At 39.5% G+C, this 27,558-nt stretch overlaps 1 protein-coding gene across 1 annotated transcript in view; it reads left to right on the forward strand.

Annotated features, from left to right (window-relative positions):
- Nucleotides 1-27,558, forward strand: part of SLF1 (SMC5-SMC6 complex localization factor 1) — a gene marked incomplete at its 5' end in the record, with an annotated part of 57,903 nt that overhangs the window by 10,040 nt on the left and 20,305 nt on the right. The window contains 9 exons of the mRNA XM_081088720.1: nucleotides 3,236-3,379; nucleotides 8,010-8,150; nucleotides 8,731-8,877; nucleotides 9,940-10,062; nucleotides 11,167-11,220; nucleotides 12,329-12,487; nucleotides 13,532-13,695; nucleotides 20,958-21,089; nucleotides 25,368-25,533. Of these exons, the coding sequence (XP_080944846.1) occupies nucleotides 3,236-3,379; nucleotides 8,010-8,150; nucleotides 8,731-8,877; nucleotides 9,940-10,062; nucleotides 11,167-11,220; nucleotides 12,329-12,487; nucleotides 13,532-13,695; nucleotides 20,958-21,089; nucleotides 25,368-25,533 (1,230 nt within the window). The remainder of the gene's footprint in view (nucleotides 1-3,235; nucleotides 3,380-8,009; nucleotides 8,151-8,730; nucleotides 8,878-9,939; nucleotides 10,063-11,166; nucleotides 11,221-12,328; nucleotides 12,488-13,531; nucleotides 13,696-20,957; nucleotides 21,090-25,367; nucleotides 25,534-27,558) is intronic.

Below are 27,558 nucleotides of genomic sequence, written 5' to 3' on the forward strand. Positions count from 1 at the left end.
TCACGCACAGAGCAGGGCCGATCAGGGGGGTTGGGGCTCCGTACCCTGTCACGCACAGAGCAGGGCCGATCAGGGGGTTGGGGAGCCTACCCCCTGTCATGCACAGAGCAGGGTCGATCAGGGGGTTGGGGAGCTCCCCCCTGTCATGCACAGAGCAGGGCCCATCAGGGGGTTGGGGAGCTCCCGCCTGTCACGCTCAGAGCAGGGCCGATCAGGGGGTTGGGGAGCTCCCCCTGTCACTCACAGAGTAGGGCCGATAGGGGAGTTGGGGCACTGCACCCTGTCACACAGAGCAGGGCCGATCAGGGGGTTGGGTAGCTCTCCCCTATCAGGCACAGAACAGAGCTGATCAGGGGGTTGGGGCGCCTTCCCCTGTCACGAACAGAACAGGGCCGATAGGGAGGTTGTGACCCTGCCCCCTGTCACACACAGAGCCGCAGGGCGATCAGGGGGTTTGGGCGCTGCCCCCTGTCACACTGATCCCGGTGCTGGGAGGCCTCTCGGCTCCGCTGATCCCGCTGCTGGGAGGCATATTACCTTTTTACTATATAGAATAGAGGCCTGGTGCATGGGTGGGGGCTGGCTGGTTTGCCCTGAAGGGTGTCCTGGATCAGGGTGGGGGTCCCCACTGGGGTGCCTGGCCAGCCTGGGTGAGGGGATGATGGCTGTTTGCAGCTGTTCAAACAACCTTTAGGGTCGGGGACCCCACTGGGGTGCCTGGCCAGTCTGGGTGAGGGGCTGAGGGCTGTTTTCAGGCCGACTGAAGCTCCCAACTGCTCCTTTTTTTCTTTTCTTTTTTTATTCTGTGCCAGCTTTAGCTCTGGCTCCAGCTCTGAGGCCTCTGCTGCTGAAAGGAGGTATCTGATTTGTTTGGGTTCTACAATCGAAACAATGTATAACTCCAGCTCTGAGATCACGGCTCGCTGAAAGCAGGTTTCTGGGGTTTTGTTTAGCTTCTATATTTGTTACAGTGTTTCTTAAACTGCAAGCTCAGAGGCCAGCAAGGCAGGTGGGGAACGTTGGAGTCCTCCGTACTGAAGCAAGCAAGCCTCATGTTAGTTTCAAGCTGCCTGGCTGCCGGCCGCCATCTTGGCTGGCAGTTAATTTGCATGTCTCGCTGATTAGCCAATGGGAAGGGTAGCTGTCGTACGCCAATTACCATGTTTCTCTTTTATTAGATAGGATAATTACTACAGGCTCGATGCATGGAATTCGGGCAAGAGTAGGCCTTCGAAGCTGCGGCAGCTGCCTGCATCCCTCCCTCGCAGCCGCTGCATCTGCCTCGATCCTACAGCTGCAACCCCGGCTTCGTCCGGAAGGACGTCCAGTCTAATTAGCATATTACGCTTTTATTATTATAAATCTTTTCCTTACTGAATAGCAGCATTGTAGAGTGGAAATTTTACTTTAGCTCAAGGGATAGACCTGTTTGAACTATAAACAATTTTATTGCCCTTGAAAGTGATTGGATTAGGAATGTCCATTTGAACCAGTTCTGATCCATGGAACATGAAAAGAGGTATAGAAGAGTTTCTGGGAGTTTATTCTTCATTCTGAAAAGAGCCACTGGCAGCCTGCTCCTACAAGATATGAAGATGGGAAAATGTAACCTAAATGTTACCACTAGCAGTCATTCTTTGATTATGAGGAAAAGTAGCCTTGGGGTAAAACTAACTGTATAGATAGAGAAGTATAGAGACAGAATCTGGACCCTTGTGAGATACTTGAGTTGCTGGATTAACCAACCCTGAAACCTTAGTGCTAAGACCACATTGCCATTCTGTGAGGCAGTACATTTCCATATTTATTAGTTTGAGTAGGTTTTCTGTTGCAGCCAGAAGCATCCTGATTTATCTGTCTGAACAGTTTAAAGGTAGAATTAACTTTCAACAGAATGAAAGTCATTCTTAACTACATAGATTAGTAAAAGTATCTGAATTTTTATTTTCCATGGAAAGAAATGATTAAAGTGTAATTTGTAGTATGTTTTACCCACAGTCGTCTTTGCAGTAATCTGAAAACATTCAGATTCAAATTCGGAGGGAAGCAATAGTTTATCAACTAAAAAAAGTAAATAATCTCTATTTTTGATTTTAGAATATATTGTTTTATAAGTTCTGGCATAGATAGCTAGGAGTTCATTATTATTCAGTCCAAATAAGAAAGGCATTCTATGATCACTTCTGTGGAGAAAATAGTTAATTCCATTTTGATGTCAAGCTTTTTGTCTACAACTTTGATTTCACTTCAAGTTGTCCACAACAGAAATTGTTCTTTGTACATTCAGAGTAATTATTTTCTTCATGCTAGGAATTGGAAGGAATAAATGTTTTCATTTTTCTTAGTTTTTATTTCACTTGTCTGAATAATTGAACAAATTTTGTCAGCTACTCTCGGGTATCATTCTCTGCAGGATTGTAGCCTGCTAAAGGGTCCTCGTGTCCACATAGGAAGCTTTGTACATGTGAAAGGGAACCAAAGATCACACCATAAGCCTTACCACACTTTGGCTTATATCATAATTATTCCCTAGGAGGACAGTGGTTTTCTATACTCTTTGTGTAAAGATAGTGAATCTCTGAATGCCTTTTCATAAATACATTTTGGGAATTGTCATGCACTCATCTTTACTTCCAACTTTTTATTCTACTAACAGAATTATGTATATGCAAGTATTTTTTAAATTAGTGGTAGGTGGTTTGTGAATCAGTTTGGATTTCTTGGCAAGAGAAATATGTTTGAAATAGAGTTGGGTGAAGTTAATTGTTTATTGCTATTCAGATAAAATCAGAGCTGTGAATTCAGCCATTACTCAGCCTCTTTTCCTCTCTGTGATATTCTTGCAAATGAGAAGTCTTATCAGTAAAAAACTGAAAAATACTTTGAGATGTAATCTATAATCTGAAAAATTTTGATGTAGATTTGAACAGAGACTAGATAAAATAGTTTTGTCAATGATTAGTTGTAAAAAGCATTGCTACTAGAGCAACAAGGCACTAGCTTTTGTTGAAATACACAGAAATCATTTTATTATTCACAACCTTTGTTGTAATGCTATTTCCCTGAAAGAATTCACTAGGGTTTAATAATCTTTAATTTGGGAGAGAGCATTTTATCTACTTGTTTGTCTGTCAAAGTATTTTGCAATTATAGATAATGTTGAATACCATAAGAAGTACAGTTACATTGAAATTATACTTAATTGATTGCCTAAACCATTTTTACATACATACAGAAAGAAATTCAAAATGATGAAGATTCCCAAACCAATTTTGTTTGTACTAAACATAGCAATCAAGAAAAAAACAAAGATTTCAGGAAAGATGTGGATTTTCTTAAAATGAATGATTCCTTCAGAGAGACTATATGTAGAATCCAGGTAAAACTTTATTGGTTAAAATAATGTACATTTCTGGATCCTATAAAATTGTTTGAGAGGTAATATGTGGTAGAAATAACATGGGTATTAGAATCACATTTGGTATTTGAACCCAGTGTTTTAAAGTCTATGATTTGAGCATATTAAGATATTACCTTATGTCTGTTTTGAGATTCTAATTGAAATAATGCCTATATGTATATAGAGACATAGTTACTAATACATAGTGTAATCTCAACACATGGTAATTACTTAGAACTTCTCTCTATGTTTAATATAACGTGTCTCATAAAGGATTTTTGTCAGCAATATATATGTTCATAATTTATTGTCTAAATTCAAGTATGTTACTGCATATAGAACAAAATTTTTTAAATGACACAAATGAATTCTATTTTGGTTAAAATAGAAAACAAAAAATAGGAAGGACTTGGAACTTAAAGCAAAGAAAATGAACCTTAAGACAGCATATATATATATTTATATATAATATGCACACACATATATGTATAGGACAGCATATCCTATCTAATAATTGCAAACATGGTAATTGACCATACTTTTGCTATGCCTCCCATTGGCTAATCAGCATGATATGCAAATTAACTGCCAACAAAGATGGCAGCTAATTTTCATACTGCAGGCAAGGTGGGACAGCGCCATCCCGCCTGCCCTGCCACCATCCAGGCCTGCTATCTGCGACCCGGGGCGGCGGGCATTCGTGTGCGACCCAACCCAGGGTGGCCGTGTGGGGCAGCAGCGATCTGCCGGCCCACCCGGGTGTCCCGTGTGCAACCCGACCTGGGACAGCACCCCAACCCCCGGATCGGCCCTGCTGTGTGCATGACCCGGGGAGGCGGTGCAGGAACCGAGGGATCGAGCTTGCCATCTGCCACCTGGGGAGCAGGCCTAAGCCAGCAGGTGGTTATCACCCAAGGGGTCCCAGACGGTGAGAGGGCACAAGTGGGGCTGAGGGACACCCCCCTAACCCCCCTTACCCCGCCAGTGCACAAATTTTTGTGCACCAGGCCTCTAGTCCTATATAATAAAAGTGTAATATGCAAATACACTGAACAGCACAAGGACTAGTTGCTATGATGCGCACTGACCACCAGGGGGCAGACACTCAATGCAGGAGCTTCCCTCTGGTGGTCAGTGAACGCCCACAAGGGGAGCATCGTTCAGCCAGAAGCCGTGCTAGCAAAGCGGCAGTGGCGGGATCCTCTCCCGCCTCCGCTGCAGGTGGGCGGTAAGGAGTAAGGGGTCCTGGACTGCGAGAGCCCTGGACTGCGAGCGGGATGTCTGACTGCCGACTTAGGCCTGATACCCGGGGAATGTCCGTCCAGCAGGCGGACATCCCCCGAGGGGTTCTGGACTATGCAAGGGCGCAGGCTGAGCTGAGGGACCTCCCCCCGCCACCCCCAGTGCACGAATCTTGTGCACCGGGCCTCTAATATATATGTGTGTGTGTGTGTGTGTGTATTTAGATAATATATATATTTAGATAGATATAAACATATGTCTCAAATTTTCAAATAGCAACAACCAAAAAAAGGCATGATTAGTTCAATTTCATACTGTTTTATAAAACAGACTCTTTAGTTGATTTGCCAAATCATTAATTAGCCTAGTAATTATTATTAGTCTAAACTAAAATGTTTTAAAATGTGACTAGGAAAAAAATGAAAAATTATTTTTATTGCACCTCTTCAAAATTTTATAAAGAGAATTCTAGGAAAAATTTGAAACTTCATAAATGAATAATACCTTACAAAACTATATATGGAGGAATTAGGTAAAACTTTCTAAGAGTTTAAAATGTTCTTGCAATTTTTTATGGCTTTTCCAAAGTATAATTGATATTCATGTGACTTAGAAGACAGCTACTTTCTGTGATTAACTACATGTACATCCTATCTAATAAAAGAGAAACATGGTAATTGGTGTACGACAGCTACCCTTCCCATTGGCTAATCAGCGAGATATGCAAATTAACTGCCAGCCAAGATGGCAGCCGGCAGCCGGGCAGCTTGAAACTAACATGAGGCTTGCTTGCTTCAGTGACAGAGGAAACCAACATTCTCCCGCCTGCTTTGCCGGCCTCTGAACCTGAAGTTTAAGAAACATTGTAACAAATATAGAAGCTAAACAAAACCCCAGAAACCTATTTTCAGCAAGGCCGTGATCTTAGAGCTGGAGTTATACATTGTTTCGATTGTAGAACCGAAACAAACCAGATACCTTCTTTCAGCAGCAGAAGCCTCAGAGCTGGAGCCAGAGCTAAAGCTGGCCCAGAAGAAAAAAGAAAAAAGAAAAAAAGGAGCAGTTGGGAGCTTCGGTCGGCCTGAAAACAGCCCTCAGCCCCTCACCCAGACTGGCCAGGCACCCCAGTGGGGACCCCCACCCTGAAGGGTGTGTTGACCAGCTGCAAACAGCCACCATCCCCTCACCCAGGCTGGCCAGGCACCCCAGTGGGGACCCCCACCCTGATCCAGGACACCCTTCAGGGCAAACCAGCCAGCCCCACCCATGCACCAGGTCTCTATCCTATATAGTAAAAGAGTAATATGCCTCCCAGCACCAGGATCAGCGGAGCCACGAGGCCTCCTGGCACCGGGATTAGCGTGACGGGGCAGCGCCCAAACCCCCTGATTGCCCTGCGGCTCTGTGTGTGACAGGGGGCGGGGCCACAACCTCCCTATCGGCCCTGCTCTGTTCGTGACAGGGGAAGGCACTCCAACCCCCTGATCAGCCCTGCTCTGTGCCTGATATGGGAGAGCTCCCCAACCCCCTGATCGCCCTGCTGCTCTGTGTGTGACAGGGTGTGTTGCCCCAACCCCCCCCCCCCCACTGGTCCTGCTCTGTGTGTGATGGGGTAGAGCCATAACCTCCCCATCGGCTCTGCCCTGAGTGTGAGAGTGGGGGTGCCCCAACCCCCTGATCAGCCCTGGTCTGTGGGTGATAGAGGGCGGCGCCCCAATCCCCTGATCCGCCCTGCCCTGAGTGTGACGGGGCGGTGCCCCAACTCCCCTATTGGCCCTACTCTGTGAGTGACAGGGGGGAGCTCCTCAACCCCCTGATCGGCCCTGCTCTGTTCATGACAGGGGGGAGCTCCCCAACCCCTTGATTGACCCTGCTCTGTGCTTGACAGGGTATGGAGCCCCAACCCCCCTGATGGGCCCTGCTCTGTGCGTGACAGAGGGTGGTGCCATAACCTCCCCATCGACCCTGCCTTTAGTGTGACAGTGGGCGGTGCTCCAGCCCCCCAATCGGCTCTACCCTGAGCATGACTGAGGGTGGCATCGCAACCTCCCAATCTGCCCTGCTCTGTGCATGAGAGGGGAAGGCGCCCCAACTCCCCAATCGGCCCTGCTCTGAGCCCGACCAGGGACTGCACCTAGGGATTGGGCCTGCCCTCTGCCACCCGGGAGCAGGCCTAAGCCAGCAGGTCATTATCTCCCGAGGGGTCCCAGACTGCGATATGGCACAGGCCGGGCTGAGGAACCCCCCCCCCCCCCCGAGTGCACAAATTTTTGTGCACCGTGCCTCTATTGTCCTAATAAGAGACTTTTTGAGGCTTTTTAAAAATATGGTTTTTTATTGATTTTAGAGGGAGGAAGGGAGAGCGATAGAGATAGAAACATCGATCGGCTGCCTCCTGCACGCCTCCTACTGGGTACCGAGCCCTCAACTCAGGCAAGTTACCCTGATGGGGAATCAAACCATGACCACCTAGGTCCACGTTCAACCACTGAGCAATGCAAGCCAGGGCTAAAATAATGTCTTAATAAAATAAAATAAAAATATAGTTTGTGATACACCTTATTCTGTTTAATGTTATTATACCTATGTTCTTTAATATGATTTTTTGAGATGTTTCATTTTATATGCCTAATAATGGCAAGATTCTATTCGATCTACAGCCTAAATTATTTTTACAAACATTTGGAAAAATAAAATAATGAAGATAACCATATTCAGTTTTGACTGACAAATAGGAAAAAAGTGCAGCAATTCCCAGAAAGATTAAGTTAGTAAAATGCAAGTACCTAATTAAATGTGTATATAAACACAATGTAAGCCTTTATAAACTAAAAACCTATATTTTTCTGCTTTATCTTAGTATAAATATGATGTAATATAATTCACAAGGCTCTTTAATCTCATATGTATATTTTACAAAACCTTTTTAAATTGTTTTATTTTGAGAGCATGTTTATTAAAGCTGGGGATAATGAAACAAGGAAGGTCTTGGGATAGAAGAATCAATAGGAGAGAGCCTAGGCAGGGCTGCTTTGGTTCACTAGAAATGTTATAGGAAAAAAATGAGGCTGGTCAGGGCTGCTTTGGTGCATGGAAAAGTCAGAGAAAAGGGGGCCTTGGAGACAGGTTCGGGGTGTCAGCTGGGGTCAAGCTGCTGCTGCTTATTGCTCCCCTCGTTGCAGTAAGTCTCATGGGGACCCTTAGAGTATAAGGTAAGCCTGAGAGGGAAGTCATGGTGGACATGCTCCCTGGAGGGTGATGACACCAAAACCTATCTTTTTGAGTGGGTTTTTCAGTTGTGACTTGCTTTGGTTTTTTGAGGTCATGGTTAATCAACAGTAACTAAAATATTTTTATAAATATGCAGAAAAAAATGCATGATGAAGATGTTAATGTTAGTTCTGTTTTCACTGAACATCACAAAAAGGAAAAATTCAGAGAGTCCAATAAAGATTTGAAATTTATTAAAACAAGAAATGCCTTAGGAAGGCACATATACAGAAATCAGGTAAGATCTTTCAAATTAAAAATAATTTCTATTTTACAGCTGTTTTCTAAATTTGCTATATATGTTATTTATGAAATTATTTTTAATTATATGTACAAAAGTTTTTATAAAGCATTTGTGTACAGTTTTTAATCTAAAGTTTATGTTATTTATAGTTTTCTGTGACTTGCTTTTTTGCTGGATTTGTTTTTGTTGGTGTTTGATTAATTGGTTGATCTTTGCAATTATAAACATTTCTGCCATGAGCAGTATGAACATTTTCTTCCATGACTCTTGGTGTGTACATGTTTAAGAGTTTCTATAGCTTATATAGATATATAAATATAGATATATTCCTAGGAGTAGAATTCCTATGTTGGGAATAAGGACTGCATGTTCAGTTGTACTCAGCAATACCCAACTGTTTTCTAAAATATGTTTCTTATGGTATACTCCCTCCAGTGGATGAGTTTTCCTATTGTATTTATATATAATTAATTTAAAAATGTATTATTTTGTTATAAGTCAGACTCATCTTAAATTTATTTGGATTTTATAACATATATTAAGCTTTGTTTAATTGTTGTCTAAATACATGTAGAAGGGAATTAAGAAAAAGGATGAAGAAATTCAAAGGAGTTATACTTGGAGGAAAAAAGCCAAAACAGAAAAAGAGAGAGATTCCAGGAAGGACGTCCAACATGATAAAATTAAAAGTACCTTAAGAGAACATACATATAGAGATCAGGTAAAACTTTGTAAGCTAAGCTAAACAGTTTTCATTTTTTCTGGCTCTTCCCTAGTGTAATGTAGACATATATAGTCTGATTTTTATGATTGCTTGCTATGTTAAATATTAACCTGCACATCTTACAGGAAATCCTTCTTCAGTTAATCTGATGTGATATACATAATGTTATGGTTAACTTTGGTTCACAATGAAAGTATTTTTACATATACACAAAGAAATTTGAGTTAATAATCAGGATATTCAAATACACTTTGTTTTGCCTGAATGTAACAAAACAAACAAAAAAATGAAACAAATGTTCTGAAAAAAGAAGCTAAAATTGTTAAAAGTACCTTAAGATTACATGTGTATGTAGTTTGGTTAACACATTCTGGTCTAAAGTTTAGTTTTTATCGTTCTCTTTTCTAGAATAATTTAGACCATTTTAATAAGATAGCTTGTCTTTAAAACAGGATCCTTCTTGAGTTAATTTTTCTAGATTATAACTTTATTTTACAACTGGAGGCCCAATGCACGAAATTCGTGCAAAAGTAGGCCTTCCTTCCCCTGGCTGCCAGCACCAAGCCGGCTTCCCTCTGGCACCTGGGACCCAGGCTTCCCTCACAGCCCTGGCTTTGTCTGGAAGGTCATCTGGAGGGATGTCCAGTCTAATTAGCATATTATGCTTTTATTGTAGATTTAAATTTGTATACATATATTCAGGAGGTTCTTTAGAGAATGATAAAGGTAAATAAATAATGGATCATATTTTTCGTGAGCATGGCAACAAAGAAACACAAGAGATTCTAGGAAAGATTTGGGACAGGCTAAATAAAATGAAAAATACCTTAAGAAAATACATATGTAAGTATCAGGTAAAACTTTCCAAATCGAACTGTCTGCTTTTTAAAAACTTTTTTTTCATTGTATAATCTTTATATAATATGATTGGAAGGATACTTGCTGTGGTTAACACTGAATGGATGTGCTCTTGCATTATATTGTCCATTGTGATACTAATCACTTGTGTTGACACTATCTGTATAGTACACTGTCTAATGTACTTTTCCATGTATGCAGAAAGAAAGGAAGATTTCTGTTTTTGCTGATCATGCCAAAGAATCAAAAACCAAGGATATCAGGACAAATGTGGATATTGTTGAAATAAAAAATGCCTTAAGGAAGCACATATATAGAACTCAGGTAGAACTTGGCATATTAAAGATTTTGTATCGTTTCCTGTTCTCTTAACATATCCAAAACAATAATAATTAATAAAAATAATAAATGGCTCCTTATTATGTTTAATGTTTCTTAAAATACTTTTCTTAATTCATTAATTTGTTATGAACAGTAATTATTTGGCCACTTAGTAAATATGTTGCATTCTCTGCTAATACCTCCATGATTACAGATAAATTATATGTAACATGGTTTGTTGCCTTTCTCATAGCAACTGCTGTTCACCTTGCCCAGGCCTAGGGAAGATTTCTTTAGTCTCCCATCCTGTCTCCTTTTTTTCCATGTGCCCTTGATGAGATCCTTGGAGAAAATACTTCCATTGAGTGCTTACTCCCCTTATGTCTTTGATTCCCAGGGGTTCTGCTGTCTTCATGCAGCCCTCACTTGACCTGTAGCTAGTGGTGGAAATTTTAGCTGAAACTTTCTTACCCGTTTAATGGAGGCCTTCTCTTTCTACCATGCTGTGTTTCAGATAAATTAGTGCTCATGTCCCATTTCCTTGGAGGCTCCTGTCTTTCTTCATATTTCAGTTTAGCTGATTGCACTAAGAGGCCTCTGCTATCTGATAAGCTCAAGAAAAATTATGGTTTGGTAAATTTTTTAGCTTTTCATATAATCAGGATATTATCTTTATGTTTGTGGAAGATATTTTTCTAGTTTAATATTTTAAACAAATATATAATTGTAGGTATTTTATAAGAATAGAGGAAGGTATATATGTGACTTTATAGAAAACATGACTGCATATTTTTCTTCTATGGACCCTTATATGAAATGTTTTCCCTATTCATATTTCTAATTATTAAAATAGTGAGGACAGTGGACCTCTCCAGATCTTCATAGTAAATATGACTTTGCCTTTTAAGGTATTTTAATTTAGAAGGAGAAAATAGAGAATGTTCATATTCATCAGAGTACCGTTACCCTAAAATGACAGATGTCCCTTGCCTGAGCAAACATGAGTATCAAAATTTGTTTTGTAAGTTTGGCTGAAGTTTGTAAACTGAAATGTATTTTTTGACCAAAAAAATGTTAAATTTTAATTATATAATTGATATTTTGTAGGCTATCAGATACAGCTGCATTAAGATAGATAAACAACCAGTATACAATGTGGAGGTAAGGGGCTTGCAGTATGGTGGTGATGGGGAAAAAGTGAGCTTTATGTTTTGTTATTTTTAGTGTTTTGATGTAAAGGAATGTATTGTCTGCCCACAAAGCTTCCTTTTTTTCATTTATTAATTTGAGAAAGAGGAAGTGGGGTGGGGACAGAGAGAGAAACGTCTATTTGGTGTTCCACTTATTTATGAATTCATTGGTAGATTCTTGTATGTGCCAAACCCACACTTGGGTGTATTGAGATGACTTCAGGGCCCCTATTAAATTTTAAATGGAGTTTTCCTAATTAAAAATACTGTCTGTCAAAGCCTCAAACATTTTTATATGGTAGTAAAATGTAATAACAAGAATTAAAACCTTGTGCTCATCATAGATGAGTTTTGTATCCCTGTTCTCATATTTTATAGCTTTTATAAATACTACTTATAGATTAAAATATATTTAAAAATGTATATATCTTTTATATACTTTTTCACTTCTTTAAAATGATTATTTTATTCCATGTAGTCTTTTAGAGTATTTTTGATTCTTGACTAGTTCAAAGTGGTTATCTTGCTTTGTTAAAAATATTTTGACCAAGGGGAATATATTTCGTGGAACTCTTAGAACTGTATTAATGTGCATTCTCAGAGTGATTTTTAATGACATTATGCAGTTGTTACTTTTGCAAATATTGATGGTGCTTGAAAAATTTTAATATATTTAGTATATCTTAATAGACATAGTTTGCTTATAAGTTTAAAAGAAAAATAAAAAATAATTTTGCACCTAAAGAATTATGTGTAATTGTAGCTCTGACTTAGGTTTCCTCATCATCAGCCAGACTTTGCAAATGCCTTTTAAATTATTTCTTTTAGAGGTAGTATTTCCCCTTACTATTTAAGGCAACAGAGAATAAGTAAAGCAGTAATATATTTTTTGCAGTGCCTTATAGTTGTCAAACACATTTATATAAATCATCCTTTTTGAACCATGTAACAATCAATTATAAAGTCAGGACTTATTGTCACTTTACAGATGCTGAAATTAAGGCTCCTTGATAATTCAAGATTTGATCCCAGGATTTTACCCTTACCTTGTATGAGTCATAGATTCTCTCCTTTCTTAGGCTAAAAATGCTGAAATTCCCAGAGGTATATTAAATTTAATTGAAAGTCTCATCGAAGGCCAGTTTTTTAAAGAAGCAATTGAAGAGCTTTCCTCTTTGCAAGCACATTATATCCCTCCTGTATGCCTTCTTCATGCTCTTCTAGAGAATATTCTACAGGTAAGAACAGTCTTTCAAAGAATGTAAAATATGAAAATTTTTTCGTTTCTTGTATGCTTACAGCTAATTTTCTCTTCAGTACTTCTTGCCTCATTTTAATAGGAAATGTGGTGCCCATTTATTACTATTTCTCTTCTGTTTTTAAACAATTTACCAGGTATTACTCTGAGTGCTTTTAACTTACTATTTTCTCAGGATTTCCAAGGTAATTTTATCTTGGAAAAAATTTTATCTTTTTTTTTTATGTGTGTGTGTGTCATGGCAGTGAAAATAGACAACATTACACTACAATGACCTAGAGTGCCATTTGGTAAATGACTCCTTTAGTACATTGATAATAACCGTTTTTATTTATAGTATAGATAACATGCTTTTTAAATTGTGAAAACCAATAGGAATAGCTTTTCAAAGGTAGCTTTTTAATCATGTTCAAAAGCAAGGTGCCAAATTGAAGAAATAACAGGTTGAAGCTATGTCAGATGAATGTTGGGGATAAGAAAGAATGTTGCATGAAAAACTTCTTACCTTTAGTTCCTTTCAGATCACATTTTGGAACTCTTATCTCACTCTAATCATTAAAAGTAAAATGGGCATTTCATATAAGTTAGTCCCCAAAGCTAGTATTATCTAATGCAGGGGTCCTCAAACTTTTTAAACAGGGGGCCAGTTCACTGTCCCTCAGACAGTTGGAGGGCCGGACTATAGTTTAAAAAAAAAACTATGAACAAATTCCTATGCACACTGCACATATCTTATTTTGAAGTAAAGAAACAAAACGGGAACAAATACAATATTTGTATTTGCATGTCGCCCGCGGGCCATAGTTTGAGGACCCCTGATCTAATGTTTAGATAGATATTTAGAGTGTACATAAATATGTTGTAGTATTTAATTAGCTACATACTTCTATCTGATCTTTTGCTCAAATAAATTTATTTAACAAGAAAGTTAGGCCATAGTTACTATAGTTTTAGACTGAATTAGCTGGTGAAAGTATACTTTTGGCTAAAGTGTTTGATTTGTTTGTTTATTTTTAAACAATAGGATAATATAGATACATTTTCTGGTCGATACTTTCATATATTGTCAGCTCTTCTTCACCTGCATCCTCCTTGGAAGTCCCCAACGATGTCAAGATATTACTTAGAATTGTTTCAATGTCCAACTTGTATGAAAGGAGCATGGTCCCTAATAGAAGTGCTTATCAGGTAAGGAATTTCACATGTGAGGATCTAATTTAGTAGTTATGTTGGATTTTTAGGAATTCATGAAAGCAGTAAATGTTTTCTTTCAAAATTTATTGTATGTGTGGATATGTAATGTTTGTGTTGTATTTATTGCAGAACTCTTATAGAAAGGTCACGTCTGAATTGGTCATGTTTGTCAATCAGTTTATTTAAAACAGTGGTTCTCAACCTTCCTAATGCCGCAACCCTTTAATACAGTTCCTCATGTTGTGGTGACCCCCCAACCATAAAATTATTTTCGTTGCTACTTCATAACTGTAATTTTGCTACTGTTATGAATCATAATGTAAATATCTGATATGCAGGATGTATTTAGGCGTCCCCTGTGAAAGGGTCGTTTGACCCCCAAAGGGGTCGTGACCCACAGGTTGAGAACCGCTGATTTAAAACATGTTTATTGAATGCCTGAAATGGATTCACAGAAAGCCAAATCATTATTTGTTTTTATTTTTTAACAAAATGCTAAGCTTGCATATTGTTTTAAAAATTAAGAAAATTTATTGGATATAAATTGTGTAGATGTACTGTGGTTTTCTAATCCACTCATCTGCTGATGGGCATTTAGGCTGTTTCCAAATCTTAGCTATTGTAAATTGTGCTGCTGTGAACATAGGGGTGCATATATCCTTTCTGATTAGTGTTTCTGTTTTCTTGGGATGTATTCCTAGAAGTGGTATCACTGGGTCAAATGGGAGTCCATTTTCAAATTTTTGAGGAAACGTCATACTGTTTTCCACAATGGCTGCACCAGTCTGCATTCCCACCAGCAGTGAAGGAGGGTTCCTTTTTCTTTGCATCCTTTCCAGCACTTGTCATTTGTTGATTTGTTGATGATAGCCATTCTGACAGGTGTGAGGTGGTACTTCATTGTTGTTTTGATTTGCATCTCTCAGATAGTGACTTTGAGCATGTTTTCATGTGTCTCTTGGCTTTTTGAATGTCCTCTTTTGAAAAGTGTCTATTTAGGTCCTTTGCCCATTTTTTGATTGAATTGTTTGTCTTCCTTTTGCTAAATTGTATGAGTTCCCTATAAATGTTGGAGATTAAACCCTTATCGGAGATAACATTGGCAAATATTTCCTCCCATGCTTTCTTGTTGTTTTGTTGATGGTTTCTTTTGCTGTGCAGAAGCTTCTTATTTTGATGTAGTCCCATTTGTTTATTTTCTCCTTAGTCTCTCTTGCCCTAGGATCTGTGTCTGTAAAGATATTGCTACAACGAATGTCTACAATTTTGCTGCCTAGGGAGTCTTGTAGGATTTTTATGGTTTTCCATCTTACATTCAAGTCCTTTAGCCATTTTGAGTTTTTTTTTGTGTGTATGGTATAAGTTGGTGGTCTAGTTTCATTCTTTTTCATATATCTGACCAAATTTCCCTGCATCATTTATTAAAGAGACTGTTTTGACTCCATTGTATGCTCTTGCCTCCTTTGTCAAATATTAATTGAGCATAATGGCTTGAGTCGATTTCTGGGTTCTCTGTTCTGTTGCATTGGTCTATATGTCTGTTCTTGTGCCAGTACCAGGCAGTTTTGAAAACTGTGGCTTGGTAATATAGCTTGATATCTGATATTGTGATCCCTCCAACTTTGTTCTTCTTTCTCAGAATAGCTGTGGCTATTCGGGGTCTTTTTTCTATTCCAGAAGAATTTTTGGAGAGTTTGTTCTATATCTTTGAAGTATGCCATTGGTATTTTAATAGGTATTTCATTGAATCTATAGATTGCTTTAGGTAGTATGGACATTTTAATGATGTTGATTCTACGAATCCATGAACATGGTATGTTCTTCCATTTGTTTATGTCTTCCTCTGTTTCTGTTTTCAGTGTCCTTTAGTTTTCTCAGTACAGGTCTTTTATGTCCTTGGTTAAGTTTATTCCTAGGTATCTTAATTTTGTTGTTGCAATGGTAAATGGTATTGTTTTTTTGCGTGTTTTTTTTTTTTTTTCATTTCTCTTTCTGTGAGTTCATTATTGGTGTATAAAAAGGCCATAGATTTCTGAGTGTTAATTTTGTATCCTGCTACATTGCCAAATTCATTTATTAGTTCTAGTCGTTTTTTGATGGAGTCTTTGGAGTTTTCTTTGTATAGTATTATGTCAACTGGGAATAAGGACAGTTTTACTTCTTCTTTTCTAATTTGGATGCTGTTTATTTCTACTTCTTGTCTGATCGCTATGGCTGGTACTTCTAGTACTATGTCGAACAAGAGTGGTTAAAGTGGGCATCCTTTTCTTGTTCCTGTTCTTAGGGGAGATGGGTTTAGTTTTTGCCCATTGGGTATGATGTTGGCTGTACGTTTGTCATATAGGCTTTTATTATGTTGAAGTATGATCCCTATATTCCCACTTTGCTGAGAATTTCTATCAAGAAAGGGTGTTGGATTTTGTCAAATGCTTTTTCTACATCAATTGATATGATTATGTGATTTTTGTCTCTCAGTTTGTTTATGTGATGTATCACATTTATTGATTTGCAGATATTGTACCATCCTTGCATCCCTGGATTAAATACCACTTGGTCATGATGTATGATCTTTCTAATGTATTACTGAATCTGATTGCTAGAATTTTATTGAGGATTTTAGCATCTATGTTCATCAAGGATACTGGCCTGTAGTTTCTTTTTTGTGTGGTGTCTTTATCTGGTTTTGGGATTAGGGTAATGCTGGCTTCTTAGAAAAAGGTTGGAAGTCTGCTTTCCTCTTGAATTTTTTTGGAATAGTCTGAGGAGGATAGGTTTTAGTTCTTCTTTGAATGCTTGGTAGAACTTGCCTGTAAAGCCATCCGGACCAGGGCTTTTGTTTGCTGGAAGATTTTTGTTCGCTATTTCAATTTCTTCGGTAGTTATCGGCCTATTCAGGTTTTTTGATTCTTCTTGGTTGAGTTTTGGGAGCTTGTATTTTTATAAGAATATGTCCATTTCATCTAGGTTGTCCATTTTGTTGGAAGAGAGTTGTTCATAGTATTTTTTCATAATCGTTTATATTTCTGTGGGATCGGTTGTTACTTCACCTCTTTCATTTCTGATTTTGTTTATTTGTGTTCTCTCTCTTTGGTCAGCCTGGCTAGAGGTTCATCAATCTTGTTTATCCTTTCAAAGAACCAGCTCTTGGTTTTGTTGATCTTTTGTATTATTTTTTTGGTCTCTATGTCATTTTTCTCCGCTCTGATCTTTATAATTTCTTTCCTTCTGCTTATACTGAGCTTTTCTTGTTGCTCTCTTTCTAACTCTTTGAGTTGTAGGGTTAGATAATTTATTACCACCGTTTTTTGGTTTTTTTTTTGAGGTAGGCCTATAGAGCTATGAACTTCCCTCTCAAGACTGCTTTCACTGTGTCCCATAGATTTTGGATTGTTCTATTTTCATAGTCGTTTGTTGCTGTGATGCTTTTTATTTCTTCTTTGATCTCTTTGGTAACCCAGTCATTGTTTAATAGCATGCTATTTAGCCTCCAGGTGTTTGATTTTTTTGGATTGTTTTTATTGTAGTTGATTTCTAGTTTTATGCCATTGTGATCTGAGATGATGCTTGATATGATTTATATCTTCTTGATTTGAAGAGACTTTTCCTGTGATATGGTCTATCTTTGAAAATGATCCATGTGCACTTAAGAAGTACGTATATTCTGTGGCTTTGGCGTGAAATGTTCTGAAGGTGTCAATTCCATTTGATCTAGTGAGTCATTTAAGATTGATGTTTCTTTGCTGATTTTTTGTTTAGAGGATTTGTCCAGTGGTGTTAGTGAGGTATTAAAATCCCCTACTATGACTGTATTGCTGTCAATCTCTACCTTGATATCCTCCAGAAGTTTTTTTATGTATCTGGGTGCTCCTGTATTGGGTGTATACATGTTTACCAGAGTTATATCTTTTGTTGAATTGCTCCCTTTAGTATTATGAAGTGGCCTTTCTTATCTCTTGTTATGGCCTTCACTTTGAAGTCTAATTTGTCAGATATAAGTATTGCTACCCCAGCTTTTTTTTCATTTCCATTCTCCTGAAAAACCTTTTTCTGTCCCTTCACCATCAGTCTGTGTGAGTCCTTTGTTCTGAGTTGGGTTTCCTCTAGACAGAAGATATATGGGTCATGTTTTCTTATCCACTCAGCTACCCTATGTCTTTTGACTGGGGCATCTAATCCATTTACATTTAAAGTTATTATTGATAGGTACTTGTTTGTCACCATTTTTATTCTTTATGCCTGTGTTCCTTCTTCGCTTCCTATTTCTTTTCTTTTTACAGCAGATCCTTTAGCATTTCCTGCATTGCTGGTTTGGTGGTAATAAACTCCTTTAGTCCTTTTTTGTCTGTGAAACTCCTGATTTCACTCTCAATTTTGATTGATAGCCTTGCTGGGAATAGTATTCTTGGATTCAGACCCTTCCTTTGCATGACTTTGTATATTTCATTCCATTCCCTTCTTGCCTGATGTGTTTCTGTTGAGAAATCAGTCGCCAGTCTGATGGGGGATCCTTTGTAGATAACTGTCTGTCTCTGGCTGCTTTTAAGATTCTTACTTTGTCATTGGTTGTTGCCAATTTAATTATAATGTGCCTTGGCATCGGTCTTTTGCGGTTCATTTTATTTGGGACTCTGTGAGCTTCTTGGACTTGTATAAGTTTTTTCTTCCCTATATCACGGAAGTTTTCTGTTATTATTTCTTCAAACAGGTTTTCTATTCCTTGCTCAGTTTCCTCTCCTTCTGGCCCCCCTGTTATGCTGATGTTGTTTTGTTTCATGTTGTCCCAAAGTTCCTTTAGGCTCTCCTCCTGTTTTTTAAGTTTTTTATCTAGATGCTGCGCTGCCTGGGTATTTTTCCTACCTTGTCTTCTAGCTCACTGATGCGGTCCTCTGCTTCTTCTATTCTACTGTTGATGCTTTCTATTGAGTTCTTTATCGCAGCGATGTCATTTTTCATTTCTTCTTGGTTTATCATTTCCTCTTGGTTCTTACACATATATTGTTAAATTTGTCTTCCAACCTTTTCAGCGACCTTATGACCATTTCTCTGAATTCTTTCTCTGACATGTTGCTTGCCTTCATTTTATTTACTTCCTTTTCTGGTGATGTCTCTTTTTCTTTCGTATGCGGGCTGTATCTTTGTCTCCCCATGATTGCTCCTCTCTGTGTGTCTGGTTATGTAGCTCTTTGTCACCTGCATTGACTTTCTCTAGGCAATATTTGACCTTTCCCTGAGAAGGTGCAGGGCTCATCTGCGTCGCGTATTCGCTCTGCTTGAGACCCTATGTTTGTGGGTTTGCAGCTGGTCCCTGGGTGTTGTGGTTGTAGGGTCCTGGGAGGGGTCTGAGTTCTTTCTGGTGGAAGATAAGGCTAGGCTTCTGATCACAGCCACTCTCCCCTTCAAGATGGCGTAGTCTCTGCCGAAATTTGACATTTTTATGTGTAAAAATATCTATGATGTTAACAAATTCAGCAAATTTGACATATGAAGTTTTGAAGCTTGTTGTCAATACAACAAAATAGCATAAATATCAAATGGTATCTATATCAACATATGTGTAACTCCATCTATTGAAAAAAAAATCCACATTATTAACTGGTACACCTAGTAAACTACTAGCTAGCATGCATTTAATGCATTCTTTCAGCAAATGTTTATTGAATATTTACTGGGAGCCAGGCACTGTGCTACACTTCACGGATAAGAAGATAAATATAACAAACAGTTTTTTTCACTTTTGAAAGTGACTGGTATGAAAATACAATTCTAACACAATAGCATTAGCCTAGCACGGTAGAGGATATGAGGATATATGCTTTATGTATGTAGCTGACATCTTTCTAATTTCCAAATCTGTTTCTTCCTTCACTGTCATTGCCTTTATTTTAAAAGCCCTAAATGCTTCTTATGTAAAAGTATTGTAATACCTGCTTTATTGACCTTGATTTCACTTTTTCCTCTTAATTTATATTCAGAGTACCCCAGTATGCTCTTTCCAAAGAAATCTTTGACATAAGAGTAGATGCTCAGTTTTAAGCCTTAACCTCAGTGCTTAATTTAATGCCTGAAACATAAAAATTGCTTAATAAATGTTTGGATGAATTAATTGAATCTACAGGAAATGAAAGTTGGACAGCTTAAAGTATATTTTTTGATAAACAGAAATATCTAGATTTTGATTCAAAATAATTGGGTTTGATGAGGGTTGGGGAAAAGAACCTAGAGAAGTGGTATGAATGCAGGTGAGTGGGGTGATATTAGTCTACTTTTTAATATATTTGAAATCTTTTATAATGTACTTTTTTTTTTTTTTAAGAAAGGATACTATAGTACCCATCTCTGGAAATTTTCAGATACACTGAGTAACTGATTGTGGGCATGGAGGATCTTGTAGAAAAGATTTGAATATTAAATGAATTGTCAAATTTAATACCTCCTAAGAAACTTCCTAACCTGAGAATGTGGTATTCAAACAGAAATTGAGGAAGGTAGAGATAGAAGGACAAAGTTACAAGTATATCATTAATATAATTGATAATAAAGTTAGATAAAATTGTAGTAAATAGTTGCCTAGAACTCTATTTATTTCAGATCTATAGTCCTGAGTAATATTATATTCTCTTTGGAAAACTACTATAGAACTCTGTTGTCCAATCCAGTAACCACTGTCTTATGTAACTATTTAATTAAGATTAGATAATTAAAAATTTAAGTCCTTCATTGCACAACTTACAGTTCAGTAAAACATGTCCATCATCACAGAACATTCTGTTGGACAGGACTACTGTCAGAAAGAAATTAAATGCTAAATTTTTGGAACTCTAAAAATTAGCCCTAAAATAATCTTCATTGTACTAAATAATGAAAAATAAAATTCTCTTGAGTAAGAGGGGGATTATGGAGAGTATTATATATTGAGAGTATAGCTGGTCATCTGAATCAAAAGGGTTTAATGAAATTCATTATTTTTTATTCTTTATCAGTGATATAAAGAGTACAGAGGGAGAGTACCAGATGGTTATTAAACATTACTATCATTGAAAAAGAAATTAGACCTGTATTATTAAAAATGTAATATTATGAAATACTTGACATGATTTAATTTTTTAAAGGAAGAAAATAGTAATAAATTTTACTGACCTTGCTTTATATTTTGTTGAAGCAAATTTTATTACAATTCCAGTAATACTCGAAAAAATACTATGTCCACAAATTACTCAATAAATTGTTTGTATTTTTGTTGGGTTCATGTTTTTCAGGTCTTGCCTTTTCAATGAAAATTTTTGTCATCAGATTTCAGAAAATATTACTGGCTCTAAGGTACTTTACCTGACACTGCTCAAATTTTTCTTCAATTTAGCTGAAAGTGAAGTACGACAACTGAGTCAAAAGTAAGTTTTAATCACAAAAAAACACACCACTTTTTTTATATTTACATTGTTTTACATACCATTTTTATAATCATTTATATACATATTTTATTTATTTTTATATTTTTTATTGATTTCAGAGAGGAAAGGAGAGGGATAGAGAGACAGAAACATCAATGATGAAAAAGAATCATTGATCAGTTGCCTCCTGCATGCTTCCTACTGGGGATTGAGCCCTCAACCTGGGCATGTGCCCTTGGTCACAATCGAATCCAGGACCCTTTGGTCCCCAGGCTGACACTCTACCCACTGAGCCAAACCGGCTAGGGCTATATACATATTTTTTAAAAATCACCTAGTTTTCCAGTTTGAAGTAGATTTATTTTTAAAACATATTTCTACACACAGTCCTTAAGTGGCAATAGAGGTCTTTTTTTGTATCCTTAGTTCAGATTTTAATTTTTCACCAGCTTATACATTTGGGTATGTGAGAGTGTTTTTATTTTTCGTAATTTATATACTTTTGAATTTTAAGTAACTGAATGCTTAAGTAAAAAGCTGTATTTTAGGTTTTAACACTGAATCTGTAATAATCATAAGTTTTGTGTATGCTCTTAAAGTTAGATTACTATGTGTACTTGTTGGTCGTTATGTTGAACTCAGGACATTTTTTTATATGGTATCCTTTATTAAAACTACTAGAGGCCCGGGTGCATGAAATTTGTGCACTGGTGGTGGGGGTAGGGTGGGGATCCCCTCAGCTCAGCCTGCGCCCTCTCAGTCTGGGACCCCACGAGGGATGTCTGCCTGCTGGCTTAGGCCCGCTCCCCGCCAGCAGTCGGACATCCCTCTCACAGTCCAGGAGCCCTCATTCCTTATCACCCGCCCGCCTGCTCACTGCTCCCTACTGCTAAGCTCGTTGCTCCTCTGCGCTGCTGCGGAAGTGGAAGAGGCTCCCGCCACCGCTGTTGCACTCACTAGCCATGAGCCTCTCTTCTGGCTGAGTGGCACTCCCCCTATGGGAGCGCACTGAGTACCAGGGGGAAGCTCCTGACTTGAAAGTCTGCCCCCTGGTGGTCAGTTCACATTATAGTGAAGGGTCATTCTGGTTCTTCTGCCATAATGGCCGCTTAGGCTTTTATTTTAAAGATAAATTTTATGTATTATGACCTTGCTCTATTCAGAAATTGCTAGAACTTTTAAAATATATTTTTATTGTTGATAGTATTACAGATATCTCCCTTTTCCTCCCTTCCTCCTAGTCCCTAGCTAGAATTTATTTTTTGTCTACTGACAAGATACTGTGTCTAATAACTATAGTGATCATACTGACCATCCTATCTAATAAAAGAGAAACATGGTAATTAGCCGTACGTCCGCTAGCCTTCCCATTGGCTAATCAGGGTGATATGCAAATTAACTGCCAGCCAAGATGGCGGCCAGCAGCCAGGCAGCTTGAAGCGAACATGAGGCTTGCTTGCTTCAGGGACGGACGAAACCAACTTTCCCCGCCTGCCTTGCCAGCCTCTGAGCCTGCAGTTCCAAACATTGTAACAAATACGGACGCTAAACAAAACCCCAGAAACCAGCTTTCAGCCGGCTGGGATCTCAGAGCTGGAGTTGATACAGAGTTTCGGGAACCGAAAGAAACCAGATACCTGCTTTCAGCAGCTGAGGCCTAAGAGCTGGAGCCTCAGAGCTAAAGCTGTCCCAGAATGAAAAAGGAAAAAAGAAAAAAAGGAACAGTTGGGAGCTTCAGTTCCAGCCTGAAAACAGCCCTCAACTCCTCACCCAGACTGGCCAGGCACCCCTGTGGGGACCCCCACTCTGAAGGGTGTGTGACAAGCTGCAAACAGCCATCATCCCCTCATCCAGGCTGGCCAGGCACCCCAGTGGGGACCCCCACCCTGATCCAGGACACCCTTCAGGGCAAACCAGCCGGCCCCCACCCATGCACCAGGCCTCTATCCTATATAGTAAAAGGGTAATAAGCCTCCCAGCACCAGGATCAGCGGAGCCTCGAGGCCTCCTGACACCAGGATCAGCGTGACAGGTGGCAGCGCCCAAACCTCCTGATCACCTTGCAGCTCTGTGTGTGACAGGGGGCGGGGCCACAACCTCCCTATCTGCCCTGCTCTGTTCGTGACAGGGTTCGGCATCCCAGCCCCCTGATCAGCCCTGCTCTCTGCCTGATAGGGCGGAGCTCCCCAACCCCCTGATCACCCTGCAGCTCTGTGTGTGACAGGGTGCGGCGCCCCAACCCCCTGTTCGGCCATGCTCTGTGGGTGATAGAGGGCAGTGCCCCAAACCCCTGATCCGCCCTGCTCTGTGTGTGACGGGGCGGTGCCCCAACTCCCCTATCAGCCCTACTCTGAGTGATGGGGGAGCTCCTCAACCCCCTGATGGGCCCTGCTCTGTGCGTGACAGGGTACGGAGCACCAACCCCCTGATGGGCCCTGCTCTGTGCGTGACAGGGTACCGAGCCCCAAACCCCTGATGGGCCCTGCTCTGTGCGTGACAGGCGGCAGCGCCCCAACCCCCTGATTGGCCCTGCTCTGTGTGTGACGGGATACGAAGCCCCAACCCCCATGATGGGCCCTGCTCTGTGCGTGACGGGGCAGCGCCCCAACCCCCTGATTGGCCCTGCTCTGTGCGTGAAGGGGTGGCGCCGCAACCTCCGCATCGACCCTGCCTTGAGTGTGACAGTGGGCGGTGCCCCAACCCCCCCAATCGGCCCTACCCTGAGCGTGACTGAGTGTGGCATCGCAACCTCCCAATCCGCCCTGCTCTGTGCATGACGGGGTGGCCCCCAACTCCCCAATCGGCCCTGCTCTGAGCCTGACCAGGGGCTGCACCTATGGATTGGGCATGCCCTCTGCCACCTGGGAGCAGGCCTAAGCCAGCAGGTCGTTATCTCCCGAGGGATCCCAGACTGTGAGAGGACACAGGCCGGGCTGTGGGACCCCCCAACCCCCTGAGTGCACAAATTTTTGTGCACCGGGCCCCTAGTCTATACATATAAAGAGCTAGGGTCCATAAAGTCCACAATGACCAAGGCTCAACTGAACACTGGAAGCCATGGCAACCCAGCACCGACTGCAGCCAGTGGTGCCAGCATAGCAATCCAGCATTGACTGCCGAGGGGCCTGCAGATCAGGCCCAGAGAGAGGCCTGTAGTGGTCTGATCCCCAGCCTACGTGGAAGCTGTTAATCAGCTGTTGCCTCTCTGTTTCTCTCCCAGCCTCGCGGGCTGCTGATCAGCCTCTCCTCTTTGATCAGGCCCAGAGGTAGACCCAAAGACACTGACTGGTATAGAAACAGACTAATCAGAACTTAATCTGGGTGAAGTGTGAGTAGCCAATGGCTGCCTTGGAGGCAGAGCTTTTGATGCTGACTGGCATAGAAACCGACCAGTCAGAACCTAACCTGGGTGACCTGCGAAGGCAGAACCTAAGGTGGGGGCTGAGGAGGGGTTTTAAGGGCAACAGCTATTTGGTGTAAGGTGTAAGAAAGTGGTTCAATTTTTTCATGACCAGTTTAGTAGTATAGTGTATATGGCTAGCTATCGATCCAGATATAGGGATTATGTGTTTTTGTCTGTCAAGAGCATCTCCTTCTGCTGAAAAAGGCTTCCCCCATCCCATTTAAGCAATCCTATCCTATATAATCTATCTATACTACCAAAAGGGTAATATGCTAATTAGTCCGGGTTGACCAGCCATCTTCTGGACATCCGACTTCTTTCCACACAAAGCCATGGTGTTGACGGCTGAGGCTGAGGCAGAGGCAGTTAGAGGCGATCAGGCCGGAAGGGGAGGGCAGTTGGGCGAGATCAGTCTGGCAGGGGAGGGCAGTTGGAGGCAACCAGGCCAGCAGGGGAGGGCAGTTGAGGGCGAGATCAGGCCAGCAGGGGAGGGCATTAGGGGTGATGAGGCAGGCAGAGGCAGTTAGAAGCGATCAGCCCTACAGGGGAGGGTAGTTAGTGACGACATCAGGCCAGCAGGGGAGGGCTGTTGGGGGCAACCAGGGTGGCAGGGGATGGCAGTTGGGGCGAGATCAGGACGGCAGGGGAGGGCAGTTAGGGGCGATCAGGCAGGCAGGCAGGTGAGCGGTTAGAAGCCAGCAGTCCCAGATTGCAAGAGGGATGTCCCCGATTAGAGAGGGTGCAGGCTGGGCTAAGGGGACCCTCCTCCCCCATGCATGAATTTCGTGCACCAGGCCACTAGTAAATACATAATTCTTGTTAATATTTTCATTAGGTTGTGTGACTGACATAATTCTTGTTCATATTCTCATTAGGTTGTGTGACTGCTCAGATTCTCAGAGTCTGAAAATAACGGGAAAGGCAATTCTCCTTGAAATCTTCTGGTCAGGAATTGAGACCTCTGGGCTATTGACCAGACCAGTATATATGCTTTTGGAGTGGACTATATATTCTCACAAGGAAAAATGCAAGTCTAATGATGTAAGTAGGATTAACTTATAAATGAATAATTGTTTATGAAAAAAGTACATCTTTGAATGGTACATGTTTTTCTTCTCTTTATTCTTTCAATTACTTGAGTATATTAAAATGAACCAAATATATCATTGTTTTCTATTTAGTTTGTCTAATTTTAAGGTAAAAGATTTTTGGAAACATGTTTCTTTGTCATCTCACATTTGGATGCAGGAGCTAGGGACAGTTATTTGATTTTTAATAAGAAATCTATAGTTACTTGGCATTCTAGATTTTTTACTTTTATACATTTCTATTCCCAAGAAACCTGTAATTTTTATAAATTTTGTGTGTGTGTTAATAAAAATTCCTACTTGTTTTTAAAACTACCTTTCTGGATGTTAAGTTATTTCCTGAACTATTTCTTTGTAGGTAGATTTTGCCTGACATTAGAAATTTAATATAGAGTGATTTTAGTGAAGGATAGTTGGAAAGGTTAAATACAGTAAAATATGTAAAGTGCATGGCAACATATTGTGTTACAGTTTGGGTGCATTATAAAAGTTGCTTTCTCCTATTCAAAATGATCTCTGCCTTTGGGACTTAACCTACTTTTTCGTGTGTTATATCATTAATTTCTGCTCATATATATTTTTTTATTCTTTTACTGTCTCTTGTACTTGAATGTTTGGATTTTTTTTTTTCATTTTATTCTTTTTTTGTTGTAATTGATAATCCTCACCTGAGGATATTTTCTTGTTGATTTTGTTTGTTTGTTTTAGAGATAGTGGGGAAGGGAGGGGGAGAGACAGAGAAACATCAATGTGAGAGAGACACACCAATTGGTTGCCTCCTGCACATGCCCCCACCAGGTCCTGGGATCAAGCTTGCAAACTAGTTATGTGCCCTTGAATGGAATTGAACTCAGGACCCTTTGGTCCACAGGCTGATGCTCTATCAACTGAGCCAAACCGGCTAGGGCTCATTTTACATACACAATGTAAATTGCTCTTGGAGTACATTTTGAGATCCATTCCATAGGTTTTGATACTTTAGGCTGCTTTTATTTTATTTTTTTTCAAAGTAGTTTTTACTTTCAATAATGAATTCCCCTTTGATCCAAGAATTATTTTAAGAAAGTGTTTTACAACATCTAAATTAATGGGTTTTCTTACTATTAATGGATTTTGTTGGTTTGTCTATGCTTTTGTTGTTCATTTCTAATAGTGAATTTTGGTTAAAGAATGAGCCGTACATGATTTCTGATTTCTGAAATTAATTGAACTTTTTATTTTTTACTCCTTAAAATATTAGGGGCGAAAATGTGTTTTCTCTGTTGTTTTACAGTGTTTTCTATCAAGTTTGATAATTGTTTAATTAACTCTTCTGAATCTACTTTGTGGATTTTTTATTTTATTTATTTATTTATTTATTTTTGTAACAGTTTCTGCTTTATATATAGTTATGCTTTGTTATTATTCATTACTGATAAATTATCATAATTGCCAGCTAGGTAATTTTTTTTCAGGATCAGTAAGCAAGGTAGTAAGGTGGAGAGCTCTTGTGTCAAATGCCATAAAGTCTATTCTATGTTGAGAGTAAGGAAAATCATTTCTATCCTAATAATTTTTCTGATCCATTTTCTCTCCTCTACTATTAAAATTCCAATATTTCACCTCTTCTTTGTATCCTCTGTGTTTTTTACCCTTTTATTTATATTTTCAAGTTGTGTATATACTTGGAACATTCTGGATAATTCTTTTCATCCAATTTTTAGTTCACTATTCTTTTTAGTTGTGTCTAATATGTTGGTAAACATGACAGTTATACTTTGAATATTTTTTCCAGTTTTGGACTTTTTTACTTCCAAATTACTATGACATGTTTTTATGGCTTCTAGTTCCCTACAAAATTTTCAAGGTTTCCTTTTGTCTTTGAACATGGCAATAGTAGTTATTTTATAGTCTCTGTCTGGTAATTCCATATTTGTAGTCTTTGTGGACCTCCTTTATTTGTTTTTGTTATTTGCTTCTTTTACATATTTTATATTCC

Source organism: Myotis nattereri (assembly GCF_964212035.1).
Source record: "Myotis nattereri genome assembly, chromosome: 4".
NCBI classification, from domain to species: domain Eukaryota; kingdom Metazoa; phylum Chordata; class Mammalia; order Chiroptera; family Vespertilionidae; genus Myotis; species Myotis nattereri.